Raw genomic sequence first — 25,161 nt, forward strand, 5'->3', positions numbered from 1 at the left:
GAATATTCAACAAGGATCTGAAGGAGAAAATTTTGATTGGGGTAGCTAATTTTGGAGCTTACTGGCAGCCAGTGATCATGACAGGCCTGCTTGGGAGAATGCAGAGCTTTAAGCCAACATTTAATTTGCTGATCAGTGTGTTCAAAGCACTGTCTTCACTGGAGGTTTACTGTTTTCTGTCGTGGCAGTATTAACATCACAAACCTTCTTGATTCTTTGGACATTTGTAAACAAGATGAAACCAGGGGAATTGGGCTTGGTCAGCCTAGTGAGAAGGAGGATGGGGAGGAAGCATCTAATAGCAGTCTTCCACCTGAGGAGATATTAGAGAGAGGAGAGAGGCACACTCTCTTGGAGGTGGAGGAACAGAAAAAGGAACAAAAGGCAAGGGGCACAAGCTGCAACAAGAAAAACTCCACCTGGGATGTAAGATAAAAACTTCTTCACCTACAGAGTGGTAGAACTCAGAGGCTGCACCTGGAGAGGTTGTGGGGACTCCATCCTTTGAGACTTTTGGAACGTGGCTGGATGATGTCCTGAGCAACCTGATGTAGTTTTGAGATTAGTGCTGCTTGAAGCAGAAAGTTAAACTTGGTGGCTTCCAGCCATGCCTTTCAATCTACATTATTCCATAATTCTTTAGCACTGCCATAGACAGAATTTGAGTTGCTAGAACTTAAAAGCAAATTGTAGTTACTTCTCATGGCAGCTCTGAGCCATAAAAAGATATTCTGCTCATAAAAATCTCTGTTTCTATCAGCTAGTTCCCTTCTAAAAACAGGACTGTTTAACATTGAAATCTTTCATGAGGGAGGACCGGTGATGCTCACAGGTGCATGAAAAGGTAGCTGGCAATATTTTTTGGCAGCTTTTTGATCCTTTTGAAGAGCCACCTCTGACTGTTTCTTTTTTTTTTTTTTTTTTTTTTTTTTTTTTCCATGCCTGAATGTACAAGGTTTCTGGAGCATTGACTAGACTAATCCTATAAACATAGAATGTATGTTAGAATATCCAATAGATTCCCTGGTCCTAATGGGGATGTATCAGTAGGTTTGGCTTTTTCTAGGTAAAAACTAGTCATACAATTCTTCCTTATCAAAGACTTCCAGATGTTTCCAGATGCTTTGGAAACATTGCTGGCTAAACATTATTTATCCTATTTGTTTTGTTTGATTACAGATGTGATATTTTATGTGGGGGGAGGGAACTAAGAGGAATGCAGAGTATCCAGCTGTAGCTTCCTTTTTGTGTTTGAGATTTGTATTGGCATCCATTTTCCTAGGGTGACTCTCTACTCTCTGCCTGCTCACCACTTAACTGACTTGTGCAAGTGCAGTGCCTGCTTGGAAAAGAAAATGCACCTTAACCCCTGTACCTTCACCCAGCAAATTGCCAGAACTTGGTAGTCTTTCCTCCTCAGTTAATTCCTATTTCCTCCGCGTCTGCCTTGCTTTGTCTCATTTCTTTCTTATTTTATCACTTTTTCTCATGTTCATTTTCTATGAAGTACTGAGGCTGGCAATCTACAGAGTGTGAATACAATGAGTAACTCACAACAGAGAACATGTGTAATTTTTTGTGTTGTTTGGCTGCTAAGTAGATTTTAAATTTTCTTTCTTTGGTTTCTCAGATACAGAACATCTCCAGATTTAAAGAGTTTTGGTCTAACAAATGGCATTTTTAATCCATCATTATTTTTCAGGCTTTTGACACTGTTGTTGAAAATGAGCATCAGCATTTTCCAGAGCGAGAACCAGAGCTGCTTTGAAGTTACTCACGTGTCCCTTAACACAGAAGACCTGGAGGACTTTCATGTACATGTTGGAAGTCAAGTGGGGCATAAATAGTATTAAAATTTCAATTTATTCTTTCAGGCCTTTTGATGATACATCACCAGGTCATGCTGTTGCTTGGTATTTTGTTCATTGAAGACCAGTTCAGTGTTTAATCTCCAGGACATACCTACTTAACACTGGTTTCATCCTGTAGCTGCTTGGAGAGAGACTCCTTCCCATAAGCCAGAGCTCTCTCATATCCTATGCTAATGTTGAACAGATTTGAGCAAGGATACAAACAAATGATTTCAAGACAGCCAGCCACAGTAAAAGGAAATCAAATCAGGCAGCTTAAATCAGCAGCAGTTGGAGATTGCACCCCTGTCCTGTCAACCTGAAGGAGAAGAGAGGAAGCCCATCAGCACACAGGGAAGATTTCTGTCTTCAGATTCTCCTCTCCACCCCTGGACAGCCTCTCCGTAAGTAATGCTTTCTTTTGGTGTGTTTGCTGTCATTCTACAAACATGGCAGTGGCTTCACAATGCAGGCTGGATTTTAAATCTTGGCAGTGCTAGTTACTGATTACAGCTGAAATTCGTTAATAAGGGTCATCTCCAAATTCCAAATTTTCAAAACACTGTACTTGTAAATACACCTAATGGTAGTTGTCAATACCTGAAGTTCACAGTGTTCTTTAAAGAAAAATGTTATCCATTGCATTTGTTAGTAGCCATTCAATACACAGAGTATGCATATAGTTATGTAGGTATTTGGAGTCCTATTGATTTATGTATAATCAAAGTAAAGTATTTTACTTCTTTTCACAGAGAATGAAATACTCTGGGATTCACAGGAAAGAGCCAGTAAGGATCAAAATGATGTGTCATTCTCTTAAAAAGGAAGAAAAAAAAAACTGTGAAAAAAAAAAGGTCACAAGAATCAACAAGGTGAGCCAAAAAGTCTCTTTTTATCACTTTCTTTTTGTAAAGCAGAAACTGATGATGTGAAATGAGCCAAAACGGAGCCGTGTCTTTAATAAAGTTGTGGCATTCCACTTGCTGAAGGGCGAAGGAGAAAAACAACAGGCCATCAGGAAGGAAAAAAAAAATAGAGGAATTCTTGAAAAGAGTTTGCAGGTTATCACAGGCAGATTGTAGCATCAGGCAGGGAAATGACACCCAATACTCTGGATTTTGACATCACACGCGAGCAGCAAACTTGGGAGTTGCTTAAATTTCTTTTTTCTTTTCTCTGGTGTTTCTGAAGGAGAGCTCACAGTTTGAAAACAATTTGACTAGTATTGCCTTCTCTACCCAAATCCACCAAGAATATGACTCTGAGGGGGAGATGTCTTCCATCCCAGCTCTCTTGTGTCTCAGTCCTACTCAGTCTTTAGAGCCCCATCAGGAACTTCTGTGTCAGGGGAGGACAAAGACAGAAAATCTCCTGTTCTACAGAACACCCTTGCTGTGGCACAGAGCTACTCTCATAGCTTCCAGAGCAACGCTTGCTCTGTTGCCAGCATCAGGAATTAAATACCATGTCAGCCTGATGGGCAAAAAAGGATTCCACATGTCACAGCCTGGATTGTCCACACTGCCTATGCCAAGGCCTGGGGTTTTTTAGTTACCTTCCAGTGTTTCCACAGCTGGGTCAGGACTGAATTCTGTCAGTAGACTCTGCTGTGTTTAAATACTTTTAAAATACAAACAATAGCTCATTTTCAAGACTGATGGAATGAAGGTCATACCTACATTTTTTTGTGTTTCTATGATTTTTTTTTTCTTTACTGCTTTACCATCTGTTCAACCAAATTCTCTGCTGGTATATGCAAATAGGAATTTTCATTTTGGGCTTAGTAATTCTTTGCTATTGAATTGTTTATGGAATTACCACCTACATTTGTGAAAGACAGGGTTCATTTCTCAGCAGAACACGCTTGCTCCACTGACTGTCAGGCTGCTGAGCAGCTGAAATGGCACAACTGCCCCTCTCTCTGGCTGTCCACTCTGTCAATTTTGGTCTCACCATTCCAGACCATTAGTTTGTATTTTTCCTCTGAGTTTCTACAGGAGGTTGTCCTCATATTCCCCTCTGTGCATGTCAAATAAAGCACAGCTTCCACCATTAGTAAGGTGTATAGCACAGCTACCAGCCCTGATTTGCACGCTGCCTTTTGGTCAATAAAGGCAAATTACCTTTCACATTGGTAACATAATGTGGTTCTTTGTCTTTCTGCAGTCCCTTGGTCTTGTGGGGATCAGTTTAACATGGTACAGTTTGCTGTTAAAAGTGCAGATCACTCCTTCTTTCTCCAGGGAAGCTGTTCAGACACTTTTCAGAGTTTTCAGTAATTCCTTAAGAAGCAACACATAACAATAATTGCTTATGAACAAAGGAACACCTGCATTTCTTTTTAACATGTATTTTCTTCCTTTCTAGATAGAAAAGCTGTTTTCCACAGAATTCCACTGAGCAGTATCAGCCCATCTTCAGGGTCTTCAGAAGACTGGAAAACTTTCCTTGAGCAGAGCATGTCATGGAGGTGAATGGAGGAGCACAGACAAATCACATGTTCTTCTGTTGGACAGGTCAGACCTACCAGGTCTGAAGATGCAAGAACCAAGGCATAGCTTAGAGTAGCCCTAAAGCTTCTTTAAGTTGTGCTTGGGAAACAGTTGCCTTTACGTGGCTGTTGGGGTGGAAGGAACATAAGCATGTTTAGTTCATACCATCTCTTCTGTAATTACCTGAGGCATGCTATTGTCACACACAATCAATCATCTGACTTCTTAAGTATCATTCTTACTTTAATAAAATTTCAAAATATAACCCTCATATGTCTTTTTGTGTCTGAGTACACTGCAATATGTAGATTTGTTGGCAGAGTGATACAGTTCATAAAGTATAAAACTAACACAACAAAGAGCAGAATTCAGTCTCTTTTCTGCTGTTAATCAGATATGCAATATTATTTGTACTCGTGTTGTCTTAGAAGCCGTGTCCTGGATTTACAGTCCCCAGTACTGTGTGCTCCCCAGAGCCTACCCACATGCACAGCTGTGCTGAGGAGCAAACACTGATGGCAGTAACTGATAGCACTGCCCTTACGGAGTCCTGTGACCTGCTGCTGTGTTCTGACAGGCATTTCAGCAACCTACAGGAATTATTCACTGAGTTACGTAGCCAAATAAAGTGTTTTGTTATGGATTTCCATAGTTAAAAGGAATGACACTGTACAAGAAAGCATGTGTGGGCAACTTCACAAAGACAAGCTGTCTCAAGGTGTCTGTTACCTATTGAATGGTTTTTCCAGAGGAAGATTAAAATCAAAGAATCAGGAGGGGTGGAGTTTGAGAGTTGAAGGAAGTTCATACATAAATAGTTTATCTATGACTCCAGTGTTCTCTGTTGCAATAAAACCATGTGTTCCTTTACTCTGCAGGGAAAAGTAGAATGTTACAAACAATTTGAGAGTCCTTTCCCCAAAGATCGGGGTTTAATGTGGGATTATATTGCAGTTTATCTAAAGTAAGGTTGCTTATCTGGGAGCACACCAGCTAATGAGGTTTATCCTGAGCACAGGTTGTTTTTAATTAAGAAAATTAAACTTAAACCTAAGTTTCAAGTTGTATAGAGCCATTGAGCTGGATGTAAAGTAATGACACACCTGGTGTGTCATCATGATAATGGAGGATGCTTTTATAGTGCTATAGGTGTGTCCTCAGTTGTCATTTTCTGTGGTGATAACATTGTGCTGGTAAGGAAAACACATTAGCAACTTCAAAACTAAATTAACTGTGTTTCTTTGTGTTTAGTATAGCAGGTCATTTGGTATTTCACTCAATGAGCTGACTTACTCCCACCAGTTTTACAGGGTCATCCTCTTTCTGGTGCTCATTGGTGGACTTTGGGCTGCCTCCTGAGAACCGGGAAGGAGGAAGCTCAGGCAGGTCTCTGACCAGACCTGTTTGTTTTGTACAGATGGTGCAAATGAGCAAAAATTGTTGTATTCCTCTTGGGACTGTTTCCTCCAAGTACAGATCCTTCTTAACCCTACTGTTTTACCCAGGTGCCTGGGATACTCTGAGTGCAAGTTTTTCTTGTTATTTGGTCTTGGTGGGGAGTGGGTTGAGCAGGAAATTAAGGAACTTTATCCCATTGCTTGACCTTGTTTCCATAGCAAAGTATCAAGCTAGGTTGTTAGTACTCCACGTGAATCTTTCTCCAAGAAGATGGACACTATGGGGAATGCTGTTGGACAAGAAATGTGGAGAACTGGGAGGTCAGAGACCTTCCTATATGTTCAAGAACCAACAGAAACAATGTGGGAGGTACAAGCTCCTTTCCAGACTTCTCCAGCTCAGCAGTGAGTGAGAGCACAGAGAGCCCTCACAGCCCCAGGCTGAGTGCTGTGGAAGGAAAGAGCCACTGAGGCAGTTTTATACCTCAGTATTTTCTTTTTAGAGCAAATCCTAGCCTACCCCTTCAAGAGGAATGTGTTCTCTTCCATGCTATGGAATTTGCTACCATTAGCAAATTAAAGGGAACTAGTTAACAATATTATTGATTGAGTGACCCTTCAAGGGAACACAGGATGATGAATCCAGAGCTGGATTTTTGAGAACTCTGGGCTTCTGAATTGATCTTAAGACTTCTTTCTCCCATCTCCTCCTCCCATGAAATGCTTTCTCACTTGTTCTCTGAGAATGATGTAATTGTTTCAGACCTGGCACCCCCTTGGAGTGTGCAGCAGGTTGGAGAAAGGAGATAACAGGGGCATTCTGGAAGGAAAAGATCAACTGATGTGTCTGGGAGGAGGCCAGAATAGAAAGATGAGGGGATTAAACAGTGGTGAGAAATTTTTGGCCAAGGCAGGGAGCAGAAGGAGAGGGAGCTGTGTGTGCTTCTGCCACAACTGCCTTTCAGCAAAAGTAGATGAGAAGCAACCACAGCACTGAGAATCAGGGTACTTGGAGAGAGCTAAGAGAAGCGTCTTGTCCTGTTTTCTGTGGAGGTCAGTTCACTTTCTAGGAATTCTCTTGAGCTCTACTTCATCTGCTCCAGCCATTGCCCTGGGTTTATCCCTGCTTTGGTTCAGGTGGTCTCCTGGCCATGGAGGAGGAGAACTTTTCCATTCCACTGCTGACTTTGCCGCTGTGGCTGTGCTGGAACCTGGACAGTTCATTTCTTTCAGAGTTTCTTACCTCTAGTTGATACAAAGCTTCCCAGCCAACATTTTCTGTGCTCTGTGACATCCTCACACACAACTGCCAGCCAGAATGGTGGTTTAAAACTGGACAGCAGCAGCTGTTTTCCACAGCTGTTTTTCCAGGAACAAGTATTTCCTAAGCATAGCTGGGAAAAGGTGTATATCTGTTCCATAGTGGAAGAGCTGGCTGGCCTGACCACCATGGTGGTTGAGGTACTTCTTCAGGAATGAGCCTTCATCTTGCTGGTCATCAGAGAACTCTTACTGGTTATCTCACTGGTGATCAAAGAACAAGCAACCATGATCTGCTGGACCTGATAGCTGAAGAAATGTGAGTGGTGTGAAGATCAGTTGCATCCTTGGCTGCGGTAACCGCAAGATGAAGAAGTTCAGGATTTGTGTCAGAGGAGTTGCATGAGATCAGTACTGACTAATAGCTTGATGAAATGACATCAGTGATGCAGCAGAGTGCACATTCAGAGAGTTTGAAGATTGACAGGAAATTTGGAGAAGCGTTTAATAGCACCGCCCACTGATGCTGTTGTTCAGAGACCTCAAGAGGCTGGAGGAACAGGCTGACAGGAACCTAAGGAAGGTGAGGAGGGGGAAATGCACAGCCCTGCCCTGGACTGTTGGTGGCCCAGAGGCTGCAAGCAGCTTTGCAGAGAAGGACCTGGGGCTCCTGGTTGACAGCAAGTTGAACATGAGTCATGAGCACAGAAGGCCAACAGCACCCAGGGCTGCCTCTGGAAGAGCGCTGGCAGCAGGTCAGTGCCAGCAGGAGATGATCCTTCCTTTCACTTGGCACATCTGGAGTGCCCTGGGCGCAGCTCCCCAGTGTGAGAAACTTCACATTCAAAACCTGAGCAGAGAACTTGCTTTACTTGACCTTGCTTGAACTGGGCATTGGACTAGACAATCTCCAGAGGTGCCTTCCAGCCTCAACCATCCTGTGAGTCTGTGGGATTCATTTTCCACCTGTAAAGTGGCTGGCATTTATTTTGGGTAGAAACAAATGACTGAAAGCTATTTGAAACTAACTTAAGATAGTGCCTGATCTTATGCCCCTGGTAAAGGATTAGCACATAGAGGCAAGTCACTTGCATAGATTTCTATGTAGTTACATAGAGACAAGTTCTAGATCTGCTGGCAGCACAAATACTGCAGGTACTTTAGCAAGGAAGAAAATGCCACCAAGGGAAGGTGAGGGAGGATGTCCCTGAGCACAGGCACAGACTGTGAGCCTGTGGTGAGCAGAGTCTCGTGAGGTCAGCTCTGTACTGAGTGACCTTTACTGTGGACTCCATGTGTAAGTAGTTGTGGTAGCAGTGAAAAATGATGCTTTCATGAGCATTTAGGTGATACAGGAGACTAAGTCCATTCAATTTTGCAAAAGGACATTGATTCTCTGAATCCCATTTGGAGTCTGGGTGCATCTTCTAAGCTTGAGTGTTTTTGAAAACCTGTGAAGAATGATCAGTCCTCCAAACTTTACCATAAAACTACTTCATGGATTTTATACTGTGCTGTTGGACATTGTATTAACTTGTTCTGCACACACCAGATTTTTCAGCAACAGATGACAAAAAATTACTAGGTCTTTATTTGAATTTCCCAAATACAGAAATTCTAACATTTTACATAAATATGTGGCTAAATTTTCAGCTATATATGTTTTTGGACAATTGTATTTGAAAATTTATTTGAAATGCATTTGTATATTGTAACATGTCTTGCATACTCAGATGCTTTCACCATCCAACTCAAACATTCAGAGCATTTAACCATTTTGGGGTGGTATGTGTGACTGGGGGAGCACTGTTTGGTACTGACTTCAGGTATCTTCAGATGCTGGCAAAGCTCCCTGCTGAGGAGGCTCGCAGACCCCTGAAACTGCTTTGTCATATTTTTATGGGTAACAGTGAAGCAGTAACTATTTAAAAAGCAGAGATGGTTCTGTGTGAGTCACTGTTGCAACTCCTGTCTCAGGTAGAGCTCAGCACAGAGCTGAGCTTTGTTCAGCTGGAGGTGTGAGGAAACTCTTTGGAGAGGCTGCAGAGCAGCCACTGAACTGCCACTGACAACTGATTGCAAATGTCCGATTGCAAGTGCTCTTGGTTTCTGCCTTGCCATAAAAAACCAAAACCAGAGGAACCCAAATTCAGGCAGAATTGAGGGCTCAGACATTTTACTGCCTTGAGGAGACATCAGTCCTTGTTGGCTGTGTCTTCATCCCTACATAGCATTGCCTGGGTCATTTTCCAGTGCCCTAATGGAGTAGGACATCCAGGGACCATCAAAGAGATGAGGGTCCCAGGGCCGTGGGACTGAAGAGGAATGTGTGCCTGTAGAGTTGAAGGTACCCCTCCTTCTCACTGCTCCCAGCTTCTGCACCAGACAGGGCTCCTCATCCCTTCTTCTCCCTGCCAGGAAGAGTCCTGACTCTTCTTTCCTCCTTCTTCCTTCTGTCTTCTGCCACTGGGATCCAACCCAACCTTTTCCCTGTGTGGGAGTGGGGCAGGATGGAGCTACCTGTGCTCAGCTCCTGCACACATGGCAGTGCCAGGGGTCGCAGAGAGTAAAAGCACATTGAGGAGCCCTTGCTGGAGGAGATGGGGCTGCCCACATGGGACAGTGCGTGTTACCCTGGTCTTCTCTGTCCTTTCTCTGCCTTGCCAGGTGCCCGCAGACCTCCCCTACCATTTGTTGGTCCAGGGCTGATCAGAGCATGGCACCAGAGGACCCAGAAGGGGCATAAAGCACTCACCCCACCACTGATTAGCAGAGTGTCCATGCTCTCACCTCTCCTGGCAGGACTCGGATAAGGAGCCAATTGTATCACAGTGACCATTTTGTTGGCCATTTTCTGTAAATTCTCTACAAAGGAGTCTAGAGTCAGTATCCTTTCACTCCAGGCACTGCCTGTTTTACCTGCTCTGGGGCTGGCAGCCTCTGGCCCATTCTTTGACAATGGCTAAAGGCTGTGCAGGCTTTTGGGAGTAAAACCATCTCCAGGAGCTGACCCTGGCACTGTGACCTGCTGTGCAGTAGGAGAGCAAAGCATTTGCTTCTGGTTTATGGGCAAGAGGGGCTTGGGATGGCCTGAGGCCGTGGCTGTGTGCTAACCTGGCTGTGCCTTCCTCCCACAGGGAATGATCTCTTCCTGGTTGCTGTCCATGAGCTGGGGCATGCGCTGGGTCTGGAGCACTCCAATGATCCCAGTGCTATCATGGCTCCTTTCTACCAGTACATGGAAACACACAACTTCAAACTGCCTCAGGATGACCTCCAAGGAATTCAGAAAATCTATGGTGAGCAACCCTTCTTTCCTCCTTCCTACTTCTTTACTTACACCAAGTTTGAGCCTAGGGAGTATTTTACAATTAGCTCCCACATGCCTGCAGATGGTGGTCTGCATTTCCTGCCAGAGCTGAGTGGGGAACTCTTTAAAACTCTTGATCCAGGACTAAGATGACTGCACAAGTCAGGATAATCAAACCTCTGTGATCCCACTGCTGCTCCATCCCTCACTGTGTCCCCAAATCAAGGAGTACTGCAAAGGGAAAAACAGGCTTTGCTGTACCCAAGGTTTGTCCATTAGGAACAACCAGTGCAAATAAAGGAAAAGAATGCAAAGAACCTGGAACATCAAGGAAAGGTAAAAAGTGTTTTTACTCTTTTTTTTTTTCTCATTACATATAAGGTAAGGGAAAGAAAGTTTGGATCTGCTTAGGGAGCACTTTGCTTCTTTCAGTCTCTAGCTGAACATGTTGTACAGCATGTGCCACAAAGATAATGGGCTCAAGGGAAATAGAAAAGGGGCAGACAGATTATGGGAGAAAACCTAGGGGCTGCAATGATGTGGTGGCAGGTGATGGGATCATGGATACCAGGGTGTGAGGACAGGAATTCACAGAATTATTGGCAGAAGGAGACTCTGAGAGCAAAGAGAAAGACAGGTTTTAGGAACACAAGGGGAGACTGAGACTAGTGGCCACAGTCTGTGGCAATGTGTGATAAATAGGTTTCATCAAACATCCCTGATTTCATTCTTTGTGGAAAGTACAGGTTTGACAGAGAGGTTACTTAATGCAGCACAGAGCAGCTGTGCTATGTTACTGTGCAGCTGGAGTCAAATATTAGCTCCCAGAAACAGCAGAGCAGATATGGTATGAATTAAAGGCGAAAAAAATACTTGTAAGATGGTTGTCAGTGGCAAAGCTGGTGTTTCTCAGGACTTGCTGCAGAGGTTGGTGGCAGGCCTGACACTCAATGTTTCCATCAATGATCTGCCAGTGAATTTGAAGTTGCTGCTAATAAAATGTGTGCAAGACCTGTAAGACTAAAGCAGTATAGCAAGACATCTAAATTGAATCTCAGCTGTTTCAGTCAGATTTGGTGTTTGTTTTCTGTGACTGGATTGAGATTCATTGTTTAAGTGCAGATGCCTGGAAAAGTCTTTTCCTAGGCTAATTTCTCTGACTTGTGAGGGCAGTGGGAAAAAACAGGCATTTGTAGAGAGCAGTCCAGCCTCAGTATGAGGCAGATATCCAAGTAAGGTCCAATATGTAAAATAACATGGCTTAAAGTACAGCCAGGGGAACTATCTTATCTCATTAGTGCATCTTCATATTGATCATTACCAGGTGAAGTTGCATGTTAATTGTCCTATGGTATTGTTTACTTAAGAATACTCTAACACAGTTCATGTTCTGGTGCTCAGGATAGCAGAGACTCTGGAGGGTTTTGAAATAAAGTGCTGGGGTAGTCAGTGTTAAACTTCCATTAAGTAATAGATCTAAGTGTTAAATTTTGAAAGCTGCCAAAATGCCATTATGCTGTTTCTATTTTGAAATGTTGATTTAGTTCCTGTGAACTTTGATTAATCAGAAAGGAAAAAAAAATGTAATTTATTGCAGACAGTGGAAGTACAAACAAGAAAAAATGATGGGTTTCTCTGTTTTCAGACATGTTTTTGGAAAGGGAGCACATAAGGAACTGACAGCCTTCCTGCTCCACTTTTGGGATTCAAGCCAAGATCAGCAGGGGCTGAGCTGGGATCAGCACTCCCGAGAATGGGGCTCTGAGGCCTTTGAGCTGGAATGGGCTGGGGATGGTGTTAGGGGTTGTAGAGGTAACTCATCCTGTGGGGAGAAGAAGGAGCAGCTTCTGCAGCAGGAGCTTTTCTTCCCCAGGTAGAGATTTTGGCCCTTGATACAGAATTACAGTCCAAAAATCAAAGTTGAATTTAAAATCAGGTTTTATACTTATGGTTCACAAAGAAATTGTGGAAAATGCAGGTGATGTTTCTCCCTGGAACTAATGGTGAAAGAACAGAACCCTTCATCTGATCTCAAAACTGAGAAGGGCCTGCTGAAATATCCTTCTCGTAGCTTTAGCAGGAACATTCAGCTAGTGCATTTTCTTTCCACAGTGCTGCTCTGCTTTGTTGTGCCTTGGGAATACCAAAAGCCCATCTACCAGAGAACCTCTCCAAAACCCAAAATCTCCTTTGACATTCTCTACAGTGCAGCAGCATGTGCTCAATATGTATTATTTAGTAACCTACTCTGCAAAATCAGACACAGAGCTAGTCTTGCCTGTAGCATCCTTTTTAAAAAATAGTTATAATCAAAACTTCCAATTTTTAATTCCTCTGAAGTTGCTAGAACAAATAACAGAGGCTGTACTAAAGCTGAAGTCCATTTTGTCACGTTTTGAGAATGAAGCATTTCAAATGTGGTTTATATTGTATCTGTGTTTATCCATTAGAAAAGAAATATGTCCAGATCTCTCATATAATGACTTGTTGAATTTTTAATTTATTTTTTGCTGGATTTATTTCAAAAATCACCCACAGAGACAGTAGGTGATGTGAACTCTTGTTTGTGCTTCATGCTGATAAGTATAAGATCAATGTTTAAAATGTTACTTCAATTTTGAGCTACTGAGAGCAAGGCCAGCAGCTCCCTGCGTGACAGAGCTGTTACACAAGTCAGCAATATTCCCATCTCCTGAGAGCTGCTTCCTGTGGCATATTCCTTGACAAAACAAGGAAATAGCAGGGCTCTACTTTATGTGTGTTGTTCAGAATGTATCTCCCTCTGTATTTATGTGCCCGTGTCACAAGTGACAGGCTCAGGAAGGAATTAAACTGGAAGTGATACTGAAATGTGGACGAAAAATCAAAACCCCACAATTCCTATAAAGATTTGTAGGGACAGTATGTTTATTACAGCGCTGGACACATGTGGGGATCGTTCCCCTTCAAAGGACATGCGTGCCCCTGAGGACTCACGATCCTTTTTTATTACTCTTACTAATTTACATATGCATAGAATTTCACAATAGGTTCATGCATATTCATTCTGCTGATTTCACATTACACTTACAGCTAGTTACACTTGTACTCAGTTTTTGTCAGAAAGTACAGAGAGAACTCCTGGGTCACGCTGCCCTGTCTGTTTCAAGGTCCGAGGAGTCTTTCTTATCTCTTATCTCTTCAGCTGGGGCAGTTTTATTAGTGTTGCAAAGTTACCAGACTAAACAGCATATTTTACTTATGCTAGCAAGCTCAAAGTGGCACATTTCACCTAAATCCAAATTGATTTCTACCCTGTTAAATTTTCACTCTGTCTCAATACCAGTTTGCAGGTCTCCTGGACATCCCATTGAGTTGCCTCTGAACTTTGCTAGTGTTGAGGCCAGGGCTGCAGGGAGCTGCAGTGCAGGTGGAGAGAGGAGAGATGCTCAGCTGTGGCTGTGTCACAGAGCCTGAGCTGGTCACTCTGCAGCACTGGTCACCCTGTCCTGACAGGAGGGTGCAGACAGGTGCTCGGGGTTCTCCCAGGTAACAAGTGACAGGACAAAAGGAAACAGCCTCAAGTTGTGTCAGGGGAGTTTTAGCCTGGGTATTAGGGAAAATTTCTTCACTAGGAGGGTGGTCAGGCATTGGAACAGCTGCCCAGGGCGGTGATGGAGTCACCATCCCTGGTGGTATTCAAAAAATGTGTGTATGTGGCACTTGGTGACATGGTTTGGGTGGTGGGCTTGGCAGTGCTGGTTAAGGGTTGGACTTGATCACTTCAGAGGGCTTTTCCAACCTGAATGGTTCTGTGATTCCATGTTTCTTCACATCCTGCTCTCTGTACTGGTTTGCAGTGGGTGATGAGGCAGCCTCTCATTGGGAGTGGCTCTTGTGGCACTGTGTCTGTGGAGCAGAGGGCTTGACATGAAGTACAGCAAAAGCTCATGTGCACAGGGCTGCTTAACCAGGCCATCACCTTCAAGGACCTTTCAAAGCCTAAGGTCACAAAGAAGAGGTCTCCTAATCTCTCAAAGGTAGACAAGGTCATTAACCCTGGAGACAACCTCAAAGACCTGGGTCATCCCAGATCTCACTGAGGAAGTCTCAGCCTGACACATCTTCTGTGCAGTTCAAGAGAAGAGATCCCAGTCAGTGCACATGCTGCACCCCTGAGGGCTGAGGTCCAGAGTGGGCATGAAACCACTCCAGCCCCTGGCTGAGGAACTGGACAACACCAGCTCTGACATCCAGGAACAGGGAATCAGCAGGGCACAGTGTCCGTGAGCAACCAGGACCTTCTGCCGGCCTCACCCCCTCAGTGCAGCGTGCATGGCTTCCATCACCTCCCCCCCTTTTCCAGTGGCAGCCCATAGAGAGTCTTGTAACCTACACACCCTTGTGACCATGCCAGGTCACTTGTAAGCTACACCTATGTGTGAGATGGCTTGTGAGGGAGCAGCAGAAAGACCTGGTGGAGAATTTCCATGTGGTGACACTGCACTGTGAGTGGGACCATCAGAGCAAGCTTTGCTGTCATGTGGAAATGTTCTCTGAAAATGTCCTCTTGGACATGGAGAGGAAAGAGAGTAACATCCAAGACCTCATCTGTAGAAGCTGCAAGATTTGGAACTTGTGGATCCGTGCCCCATGGTACTATGCTCTTAGGAGGAGAGAGGAAGGAAAATGCTTGGCAATCAGGAATCTGGAGGGATGCACCCTGGTGCCACATGTCTGGCACATTGCAGAGATACCAGGCACCCTCTTTATGTTGCATCACTTCATTTGCACTTTCCTCCTGTCCACAGACTCTGTTGGACCCAGCAGGAAACACCAGACTCCACCTGTGGTGCATCCACAGAGCCTCACTTGCCAAATGCCAGATCTTCATTCCCACTCCTCTGAAACATTGGGAGCAACTGCCTGGTTCCCAGTGCTGTCCTTGGGCTCCACGTGACACCTGGAGGACTCTGCCAGAAGGGAGGCTGAGAGGGAGCCTGTCTCTCTTGGGAGGTTTCTCAGCTGATGGAAAAACACTGGTGTGTGTTATGGCTGGGTGGAAAATACTTTTCTCATCCTACAGATTCTTCCAAGTATAGAAAAATGTTCTGTTTTTCTGTAGAGCAGATGTCAGGCTTCTGAAAGTTTTTCCAGAAGGAAACTGGAGCATCTTGCAGAGCCCTAAACTCTCATCATTTGCCTGCCTAAGGCTGGGAATTTTTGACCCAGTTTTTCTGGCACCCAAAGCAGAGAACCCAAGTGCAAGGTGAATCACCTGATTCCAGAGCCCAGGAAAGCATTCCTTTGGCTTAGAGCAAGGATGTCTGCTGTGGTCACTTGTCTCCCAGGTGAATGCTCTGTCACCTGAGTGGCAGTTGTCATTCAGAGGAGAATGTCTGTGTGAGAAGGGCTCGAGAAACCCTTCCTGCCACCCAGTGATGATCACGGGGCCTTGACTGTCCACCCATTGTTCTGTGGGTGCTGGGGCTTGTTCTGCACTGTGACAAGGACCCAGGCTAACTGTGACATCTTTATTCACTTCAGCCCTGAAGGCTGAGCCCAGAAGTGCAAAGTGCTCTGTGGGTGAGTCTGTCAAGTGAGTGAGGGAAAGGAGTTCTTCCTGCACTTGGAGTTTTGTGGACAGTCTCTGGCCCCTGAGGTAGCTTGTTGGCAGCTACATCATGTAGTGTGAACAGGGGCCTCTCTGCACTGCCCTGGAGCCTGCAGAGCAGCCAGGTGGTTTCTCTTACCTTCCCTGGATCCAAGGGAGCCTTTGGATCCAGGGAAGCCTTTAGGCTTTGATTGAAGAAGGCTGAGGAGCCTTGTCTATGTACCTGGATGGCTGCTTCAGTGCTGCAGAAACATGCTGGCAGCTCAGCTTTTTCAAACCAAAACCCTCCTGTGAGTTATTCAAGCCATAACTGTAGCCTGGAGGATAGTTTTCTTCTTGGAGTGAATATTAAGAAGATAAAGACAGGCCTTTGTTTGCAAGTGGATGGTTCTCTCCCCTGAACTGACCCAAAGCCTCCTCTGTGCTGGCAGAGCACAGGTAGCTGGGGAGCTGCTACCTGGGACCAGCTGAGCCAGGAAGGTGCTGAGCCTCCAGGCAGGTGCTGTGCAGTTGAGGGAACACTCTGTCAATAGCCAGGAGGACAGTACAATTATATTTTGTCCTCAACTATCGACACAGTGGCTCCTAAATGCCTCCTCTCTCTGTGTTATCTTCACAGGTCACCTTGGTATTCAGATGGTCTGCGACAGAGGAAGCATGAAGGGAGGAGGCTAAGTGCCAGTGGTGGAAGTCACACTCTAAAGGTGATCTGCTGTGACCCAAAAGCTTTCTGACATTCTTTGCCTTGCTTCTGATAGAGAGGAAGAAACTCTTCTTCTCCACACAGTGTCTGTAAAGTCCCAGCAAGTTGCTTCCCTCCAGATCGTAGAGCTTCCAGCTGCAGGAGATTTCTTACCTGCTTCCCCTGTGGAAGTGGCTGCAGGATCAGTCCCATGGGAGGACTTGGCTCTGGTGCTGGGATCACATATGATAACTAGATGACTGTGTTCAGGCCCATTTGCAGACCATGCAATAACCTCTCTCACTTAGATTTTTCTAATTAGATACTTTTCCTCTGTCTGATCCTCTGAAGCTGCTCAGAAGTGTAGTGGCAGAGGATGTTCTGCTGCCTGCTCAAACTGGTGGATGTGATCTGTCTCTGTATTAATTACCACAATGCCAGCACATCTTAAGTGACTCTTTGTTCACACACTCACCTCTGCTGCTGGTAAACCTGTTCCATCCTGCCTTGAGCTGTTTGGGAGGCAGGCTACTGTGATGGGAGTCTGGAAATAGGAATGACCACTGAGCTTTCCTCATGGATGCGGTCTGCTCATTCTGCTTTTGTGCCAGGTTGGACTCTGCAGTGCCTTAGGTCTTATGAAGGAGCACTTTCTCCAACAACAGACAGGCTGTGGTTCTTTTCCCATCCCCGTAACTGTACACCAAATTCTGCCTGAGGAGCACTTGGACCTGAGGATTTCCATGTTTTCAGTGTACTCCTCTGCTCTTCGCATGTGCACAGCTGAAGGTTCACCTCCCACCTTAAGCCACTCTCAGGGACTAAGTGGAGGCAACAACTAAAAATGAAAAGGCAGTTTAGAGAGACAAATCTTCAATCAGAATAAATTAGAAGGCCTAGGTTATAAAAACAAATATGAGTGAAAGGTAGCAAGGAAACATCCGTGCCTAGCAGAGAGGGACAATAAGAGGAATATTTGAACTGCAATGACAAAGTCTGCATCCAAGCAGGTTGCAGACCACCTGCAGCATGTGTGGGAAGCCTTGCCAGGGCTGATTTGGCCATGGCCAGTTCTGGTTTGGCCACGGCCAGCAGTGAGTACATACAGGGCCAGCTTCCCTTGTTGGGCCTGACTTGAGATCTCTCTCCACTGATCTAGCAAATGTTTTCCTTAAAGCAAATCCCTGGTTCATCTGAATCCTTGCTGCATGGCATCATCTTGACCACGGTGTGTACAACTGCTTCTGCCATGCCAGTTCTATGTGGGCTGCTTCAGTGGCATTTTAGGACTAATTAAAACCTTTACATTGGTGCCCTGGGTTGCAGGTGCTGTTTGAACTTTCCTCTTCTCCACAGATGACTGTGACAGGCCCTGGGCACTGAAGGTGAACAGGGGAGCTGTGCAGGACTGCCTGTACAGGGCAGGGCAGGCTGTGGCTGGGTACACTGGTGGTCCTCACTTGTGCAGAGACAGTGAATTAGTAACTCCAGTCATGGGGGTGTTAAATTTCCATCGTATAAGCATAACCCTACAGTCCCTATTTGGCACCTTATGGTCAGATTCTCTGTGTGTCAGATTCTCTGTGTCCAATGGGTCTTTGTCAGGCACATTCGTCTTTTTTTTATTTAGGTGCTACTCCTGTCTCACCGTTTTTTTCTTTTTAGAGAGAGGAGAAGAAATTAATGTCATGTCCTCATCTTACTGCTCATGGTCATCTCTGGTTTGGCATGGCAGCATTTGCCCCTTGCAGAGCAGGGGGTGGGGAAGAGCAAACTACACCTCCCTTGTGTTTCTGCAGCAATGGGCTACAGCTGACCCTTGTGCCAGGTTGTTAGCAGGGGAATCCTCTAAGGTAGGACAGGCATTAAAGGTTTTCCAGTGTTATTTACTAGCCACATCCACTCAAATCCATGGGGAAAGCAGCACAGGAGGGAAGGGGTCATGCTGCTGTTTAATGAGTGCAGTGCTCAGTAAATCACTGATTATTGTCCCCTTGCGCAGGCCCCAGCCAAGACTCCTCTTTCCTAATGCAGGCATGTTCATTTCACTGAGCATGTGAATTGCTGGTTTTCAGGCTTCATTTACTTGGGTTCTGTCACTGGCACCAAGCGCCATTTTTGACATCCAAAACTGGTTGTAGACTTCCTGCTCCTGTAGTTGTCCCAGGCAGGAGCTGAACCCTGCTGCCACGTGAACAAACCAGAACCTCGGCTGTCCTTGTGCAGGGTCTGGCTGGGGCCTCTTGCCACTCCCAGCCCTTCCTGTGCAGGTCCCACTGGACCAAGTCCTGCCTCCAGGAGCTTTCCAGACATCCAGCTGACCTGCTGCCCTTGGGGAGGTGCCTTTGCTTCATGGCACAGGAAGGTCCTGTGGGTGTCAGCAGGCAGTGTCAGTGGCTGCCAGCAGGAACAGCAGCAGCACACGTGGAGATCCAGCCACACGTAGTGATTGTGTGAAATAAATAAGATCCTGAGGACGGAGACACCCATGTTGTATATATTCTGAGGAAGGAGGTGGTTTTGTGAGTCAGCTCTTGCCATGCCCTGTGGTGCCTGCTTGCAGCTGCAGCATCCTGGATGCACTCCAGAAATGCATCTTCAAGTTTAACTTGGTCCAAAAAGGATGTGTTTAATGAGCTTGAGTGTGACTAAAAGCACAGCAACTGCAGAGACTTGGGCATGTCTCCAAAAGCAGCTCCTGAGCTGCCCTGCACCACTGCTGTGGGTGTGCCCACCCTGCCTGGTCCAGCCCTGATGCTCCTGTCACAGGCACTGTCTGGAGACCTCAGCTGCATCCCATTTGGGGAAAACCCACAAGGTCTCTAGCAGTAGCAGTATCAGAGTTTGGAAATTTTATGGTCAACTAAAATACTGGGCACTGCCCCGGTAAGATTGGAGGGGATGAGAGATGCACCGTCTCACTGTAGTATTTGTATCCATTTCATATAGACACCTTTCCAAGCATAATCATCGTCAGAGAGTCCTCATGAAGTATTTCTGTAAGCAACAGCATAAAGTACTTCTGTAAGCAATATTTGATGTCTTTCATTAAGGCTCTGGAATAAAGTAAATAAAAATAGTTGCTAATATCTGCACATGGCACAAAGTATCACATTATGAGGACAAGTTGCCCTGAAGAAATAGTTATCCATTTCAAGAGCTTTAGGAAAGAGATGTGTCAAGATTTGAAAACCAAAAGCCATTGCAACAACAGACCAAAGGAACTGCTCTATTTAGTTCATTAAGGAGATTTTTAAAAGCATTCCAGTCGAGATCTGTAAATGATTAAATGTTGAGACACTAAATATAAGAAAGAAAGCACTGAATTTAAAGCTGCACAAACTCAGGCAATAGGTAAGGCAGACCTCAGCTGCAACAGGGCTTAATCATTAGAGCAGTTTACTGTGCATTATAGAGGATATTCAATGCTTGAAATCTGTATCTGCCCTGGAAACACTGTGCCCATTACAGGATTTGCTGGTGGAGGTTTCTGGCCTGGTACTGCAGGAAGTTGGACTTTACCATCCAAGTGGTACTTTCTGAGCATCATACCCATGAAACCTGCACATGAGATTCTTACTGTTACATCTTTATTAACAATTATTAAGGTGCCCTCTAAGATGGCTTCTTTGTCCTTAGCTGTGAGGATGTTCCTAATCTGGTCAGCCTTCCCGGGCATGTTAAGCACTCATCCATTTTAGGAACCCTTCGAAGATGGAACATTTAAGAGTAAAGCTGCCATGGGGACTCAGGCACCAAGTCATTACTTCAGATTGAACAGTTCAAAATGTTTATCTGCAAAAGCCCTCTTCTAACCCCACAGATGTGTGGACTACATGGGTACCTCAATCCTTCTTCATAAATCCCTTCCCTGGCTATGGACAGCTGCCCAACTCAGCGTGGCTCTTCCAGGCTGTGAGGATGAGCCTTGTCCAGGGCCAGTGTTCACCTCCAGCTGGGGTGCAGCATCTTGACCCCAAACTGACACTGAAACAGCACCCATGACACCAGCCCCCATTCTGCCCACAGGTGGGGGTTTATCCTACAGGCTCAGAATGAAATTGAAACCATGATCCCTGCAAATACACCATCTTCACATCTCAAGCCCACTGAAATCTTTGCTCTAGTGGCCTTCTGTTTATTGCCATCTTAACTCATGGTCTTCTCTGAGAAGCAACAAGAAATGTGACTCTCTGACTGAGATTTGGTCCACATTTACCACTAACAGTTAATGAAAACATCCTATGGCAAGAGGCTGTTTAAGACCTCTGCTCCAGTCTGACTCACTTGTATTTTTATTTCTCTGGCCTTGTCAGATCCCGGAGCTGGGCTGGGGAAGGATGGAAAGGGAGAGCTGTGCTAGGAGGGCATCAGTTGAGTGGGATAAGGTCCCTTGTCACAACTGTTCACCAGGGAAAGCAAAGATTGGTCACTGCTGTGTAATAAACTGCTCCCTGCAGTTCCCCTTATAATGTAGTATTGGTTTTCACACCCTAACTTTTTTTTCCTGGTTTTCCTTTGGTTTCCAGGGTTTTTTGTTGCCTTTTTTTATGGTCTACTAAACATTTCTATTCAAGGGTTACCACCTTTCTTTTCAGTTGGGAACATGACTCATGTGGCTCCTCCTTCCTTTTAGCTCCAGCCTCCTTGGGAAGACCTACAAAAACATTCTGTCTCTTCCTCAGTTCTTATCACTTGTCTGTTTTGGGATAGTCTTCACGTGTGGATGCATCTTGTTCCGCTCCCATTTCTAGGGAATGAGCTCTGCATCAGGAGTATATAAATCCCTGGCAGTGCTGTCCATCCAGCCTGGAGCCTTTTAAAGCTTACAGAAAAAAACAAGCTTGTCCACTTTGCTAAATATATTCCTTTTCACTTCTAGGTCCTCCTATAGAGCCCCTGGAGCCAACCAGGCCTTTACCAACTCTTCCTGTTCGCAGAATTCACTCCACTTCGGAAAGAAAACACGAGAGACAACCACGACCTCCCAGTCCTCCTCTGGGTGATAGGCCAGCTCTGCCTGGCTCCAAACCAAACATCTGTGATGGCAACTTTAACACTGTGGCTCTCTTTAGAGGAGAAATGTTTGTTTTCAAGGTACTGAGAATTCCCACTTACCCATGAGTCTTCCCTTCATTTTATTGCTGGAAAAGGTTAATAGAAGTATTTGGTAGTGAGACTTGAAATGTCTGTGAAAATAGCTCTGTTCCTCTGAGGGTGATGACTGAGCAATATTGGAAGGAAGTGTGAGCAGATTGGTTCTGTGATATTTGGAAACAGTGCCTGGTGGGATTGAGAAAGTGCCCAGGCATCCTGTGCTCCAAAATGTGAATTGGGTACACTGGTAGAGAATTCAGATGCCACCAAGCCTGAGAGGAGCCACCTGTAAAGCCAGGAAGCAACATCAGTACCATGAGTAACCATGGAATCCTAGTGTGGGTTGGGTTGGGTTGGGTTGGGAGGGACCTTAAAGAGCACCTTGTTCCACCCTCTGCCATGGACAGGGACACCTTCCACTAGACCAAGCCCCATCCAAGCTGGCCTGGATGGGGCTTTCAGGAATGGGGCAGCCACAGCTTCTCTGGGAGCAGGCCTCGTTGTCTCAGAGGTGACATGCGTGGAACTGGGGCTCTGGGAGCACTCAGCCTACCTGGGGAGTTTGAGTCAACCTTTCTTGTAAACTACAGCCCTTTGCTCAGTAACCCATTAGAGTACCAACAGAATATGGACATTCATGATCCCATTCCCAAAATACCAGTAGTTTTCACTCTGCCCAATGGGTGTGAAGTGTGGAAAGGGACATATTGAAGGTTATTAAATGGACAAACCACATCAGTTGCAGAAGATTCCTGAAATTAAACTAGTTGAAGGTGTGGATGGTATCTGGGAGAAGGGTCAAAAGTTCTGTCCTGCTCATGCTCATCCCTGAGCATTCACTGCAGCTTTAAGTAATGATCAAATATCTAAAGGGATATTTCATACCTCCTTTGTCCCTTTAAACCTTGTGTGTTTCACACAGTCACCGGGTGATGTTCAGGCTGTCTGGCTCTCCTGGGCTCCAAGAGCTAAGCTTCAACTGAACCAGGACAAGCATGACACCTCAGGGACAAGACATGGAGAGGTCACAATGCTTACAGCTGTGGACTCAATTCCCCCCGCTCCTGTTCCTTCTCCTTCTTTCCACCCTTTTTCACAGCCCCATCAATCAACATCTCCCCCTTTGTGCTGCCATCTTCCCCCCACAGCACTTCCCACACTGGAGACAGTGTTGGGCTGGGTTGGAGCTGTCACCTGAAGCAGGACTTGAGTCTGTAATGGTTGCGGGGCCTAGGCAAGGATTAGCAGTGCTGGATGCTGGACCCAGCCAGGTCTGACTGCAAGACAAAAGTACTCAGTCTCAAGAGGCTTCTGGTTTCCTCAGGATCGCTGGTTCTGGCGTCTGCGCAACAACCGGGTGCAGGAGGGGTATCCCATGCAGATTGAGCAGTTCTGGAAGGGCCTCCCTGCAAAGATCGACGCAGCCTATGAGCGCTCTGATGGCAAATTCGTTTTCTTCAAAGGTACAGTACAGTTCAGTACGAGCCAGCCACTCCTGCCTCAGCTCAGGCTGCTTTCATGGCATGAAAATGGTGAAAACAAGTACGCTGCACCCTTGCCCTTTTCCAAGGGGGCACTTCAAGCAGCCACTGATCCTTAAAATACAGTTCAGTGTGGGCTGGCCTTGCCAGGACAATCTCTGTATAGAGTTAATATCAATTAGGGGAAGTTGGCTTTCATGTGATAACAACAAACAGCTCCTATTTCCCAGGGAGTGCCAGTGCCCTTCTTATCTCCTTGAACACCTTTTGCCAGGGCATTGAGGCCTCTCCAGGTGCAGGGCACTCCCAAACCTCATTTCTGGACAATTGTCTCCTAAAGAGACAAAATGACCAACCTTGTGGTGGGGCCCACTTTAGCTCCTTGTATGATGACAGTGCCTGAACAGGAACCTGTAACTTGAGAGCAAGTTGTGAGCAAGGAAGGGTGGCTGGAAAGCATGGCCAGTACAAAACCACAGTAGCTGGGCTTCTGGATTTGTGTCTGCAACTTCAGTACCTCAGCTTTCTAAACTGTACTAAAATTTGAGAGGCTCGGGGAAAGGTGACAGAAATGTCTGAAAAGCTTGGGCTGATCAACACCTCAGCCTGAGCAAAGGACGGCAGACAGGGGATGAGACAAGTCTGAAATCATGACTGGCATGAGAAGGTAAATGGGAAAGGGCTGTTCAACAGCTCGCCCAAAAGAAGAGCTGAGGAGCAGCAGATGAAATAAGGTTCAAAATGAAGTGGAGGAGCAGCTTTCTCACAGATTACAGTTAAGCCTGGAAGCCCTCAACATGCTGCGGTTCACTGTGGTTGGTTTACGTTCACATCGATCCGACTCCTAACAGGCCAATCTGTTTGTTGTTTGTGTCCCCACTCACCTCTAGGAGATAAGTACTGGGTTTTCAAGGAAGTGACAGCAGAGCCAGGCTACCCTCACAGCCTGGTGGAGCTGGGGAGCTGCCTGCCCCGGGAGGGCATCGACACGGCGCTGCGCTGGGAGCCCGTGGGCAAAACCTACTTCTTCAAAGGGGACAGGTACTGGAGGTACAACGAGGACAAGAGAGCAACGGACCCAGGCTACCCAAAGCCCATCACCGTGTGGAGAGGAATCCCTCAGGCTCCTCAGGGGGCTTTCATCAGCAAGGAAGGCTGTATGTGTCTGCAGTCATTGCACCTGTTAGATCGGGAAGAGCTGGTCTGTGCTGGGAACTGGGCGGTTGGATGTGGAGTGTTTTGAGTGTTTTTTGATCCAGGAATCAAGTCTCAGAAGTCGTGGGGTCACCTGGGCTTTGTGAGCAGCAGGAGTCTGAGATCCTTCCTGACCCTCATCCCAACCCACACGCTTCCTCACCTGCTAAACCACATTATGACAATCCAGCTCTGTGGGAATGGGACTTTTTCTGCCTCAATAGGCCCTACCCAACTTTTCCTGGGCCCTGGTTCTAGGGGTGCCAGAACTTATATTTCCTCCTAATTTACCTGAAGTGAGCTCTGGCTCTCTGCTAAAGGCTCCAGCCTGTCTGATGTTAGTAGTTAGCCTTGAAGTTATGCTCTGAGTAGGGGCTTGGAGCTCCAGAGGCTCCTTCCAACACATTTCTTTCTCTGATTTGAAAATTTCCTTCTCCTCCAGTTAGGGAAAGAGCCAATAGAAGGGGCTTGTGCCATGGAGGCTGTGTTCAAATTTGGAGCTGTGGTGTGAGAAGAGGGCTGTAGGGCTGGGCCAGGCTGGAGGGATGGCAGTGAGAGCCAGCTAAGCTGGGCAACAGTGCAGGAGACCAACACTTTTACCACAGCTGCCTTCTCCTGTTCACTTTTTTTCTAATATCTTGAGAGTCATTAGAAAATGGGTTATCTTGGGAGAGGGAGGTGCTTCAAACAACATGTAGCATAAAGCATCACCCTTTTATTAGCAGCAGGACAACACTGCTCCTTAACACAGGCCAAATCTTCGGGATTCTCTGACTCATCTGACTCAGCATTTGCTCCCTCAGGC

General features: G+C 45.7%; 1 protein-coding gene across 2 annotated transcripts in view; it reads left to right on the forward strand.

Annotated features, from left to right (window-relative positions):
• Window positions 1–25,161, forward strand: part of MMP24 (matrix metallopeptidase 24) — a 45,508-nt gene that overhangs the window by 17,103 nt on the left and 3,244 nt on the right. For both annotated transcript variants that reach the window (XM_053993142.1, XM_053993143.1), the window contains 4 exons: window positions 10,137–10,298; window positions 21,467–21,681; window positions 23,006–23,144; window positions 24,053–24,319. In XM_053993142.1, the coding sequence (XP_053849117.1) occupies window positions 10,137–10,298; window positions 21,467–21,681; window positions 23,006–23,144; window positions 24,053–24,319 (783 nt within the window). The remainder of the gene's footprint in view (window positions 1–10,136; window positions 10,299–21,466; window positions 21,682–23,005; window positions 23,145–24,052; window positions 24,320–25,161) is intronic.

The sequence above is a fragment of the Vidua macroura genome, chromosome 17 (assembly GCF_024509145.1).
Source record: "Vidua macroura isolate BioBank_ID:100142 chromosome 17, ASM2450914v1, whole genome shotgun sequence".
NCBI classification, from domain to species: Eukaryota; Metazoa; Chordata; class Aves; order Passeriformes; family Viduidae; genus Vidua; species Vidua macroura.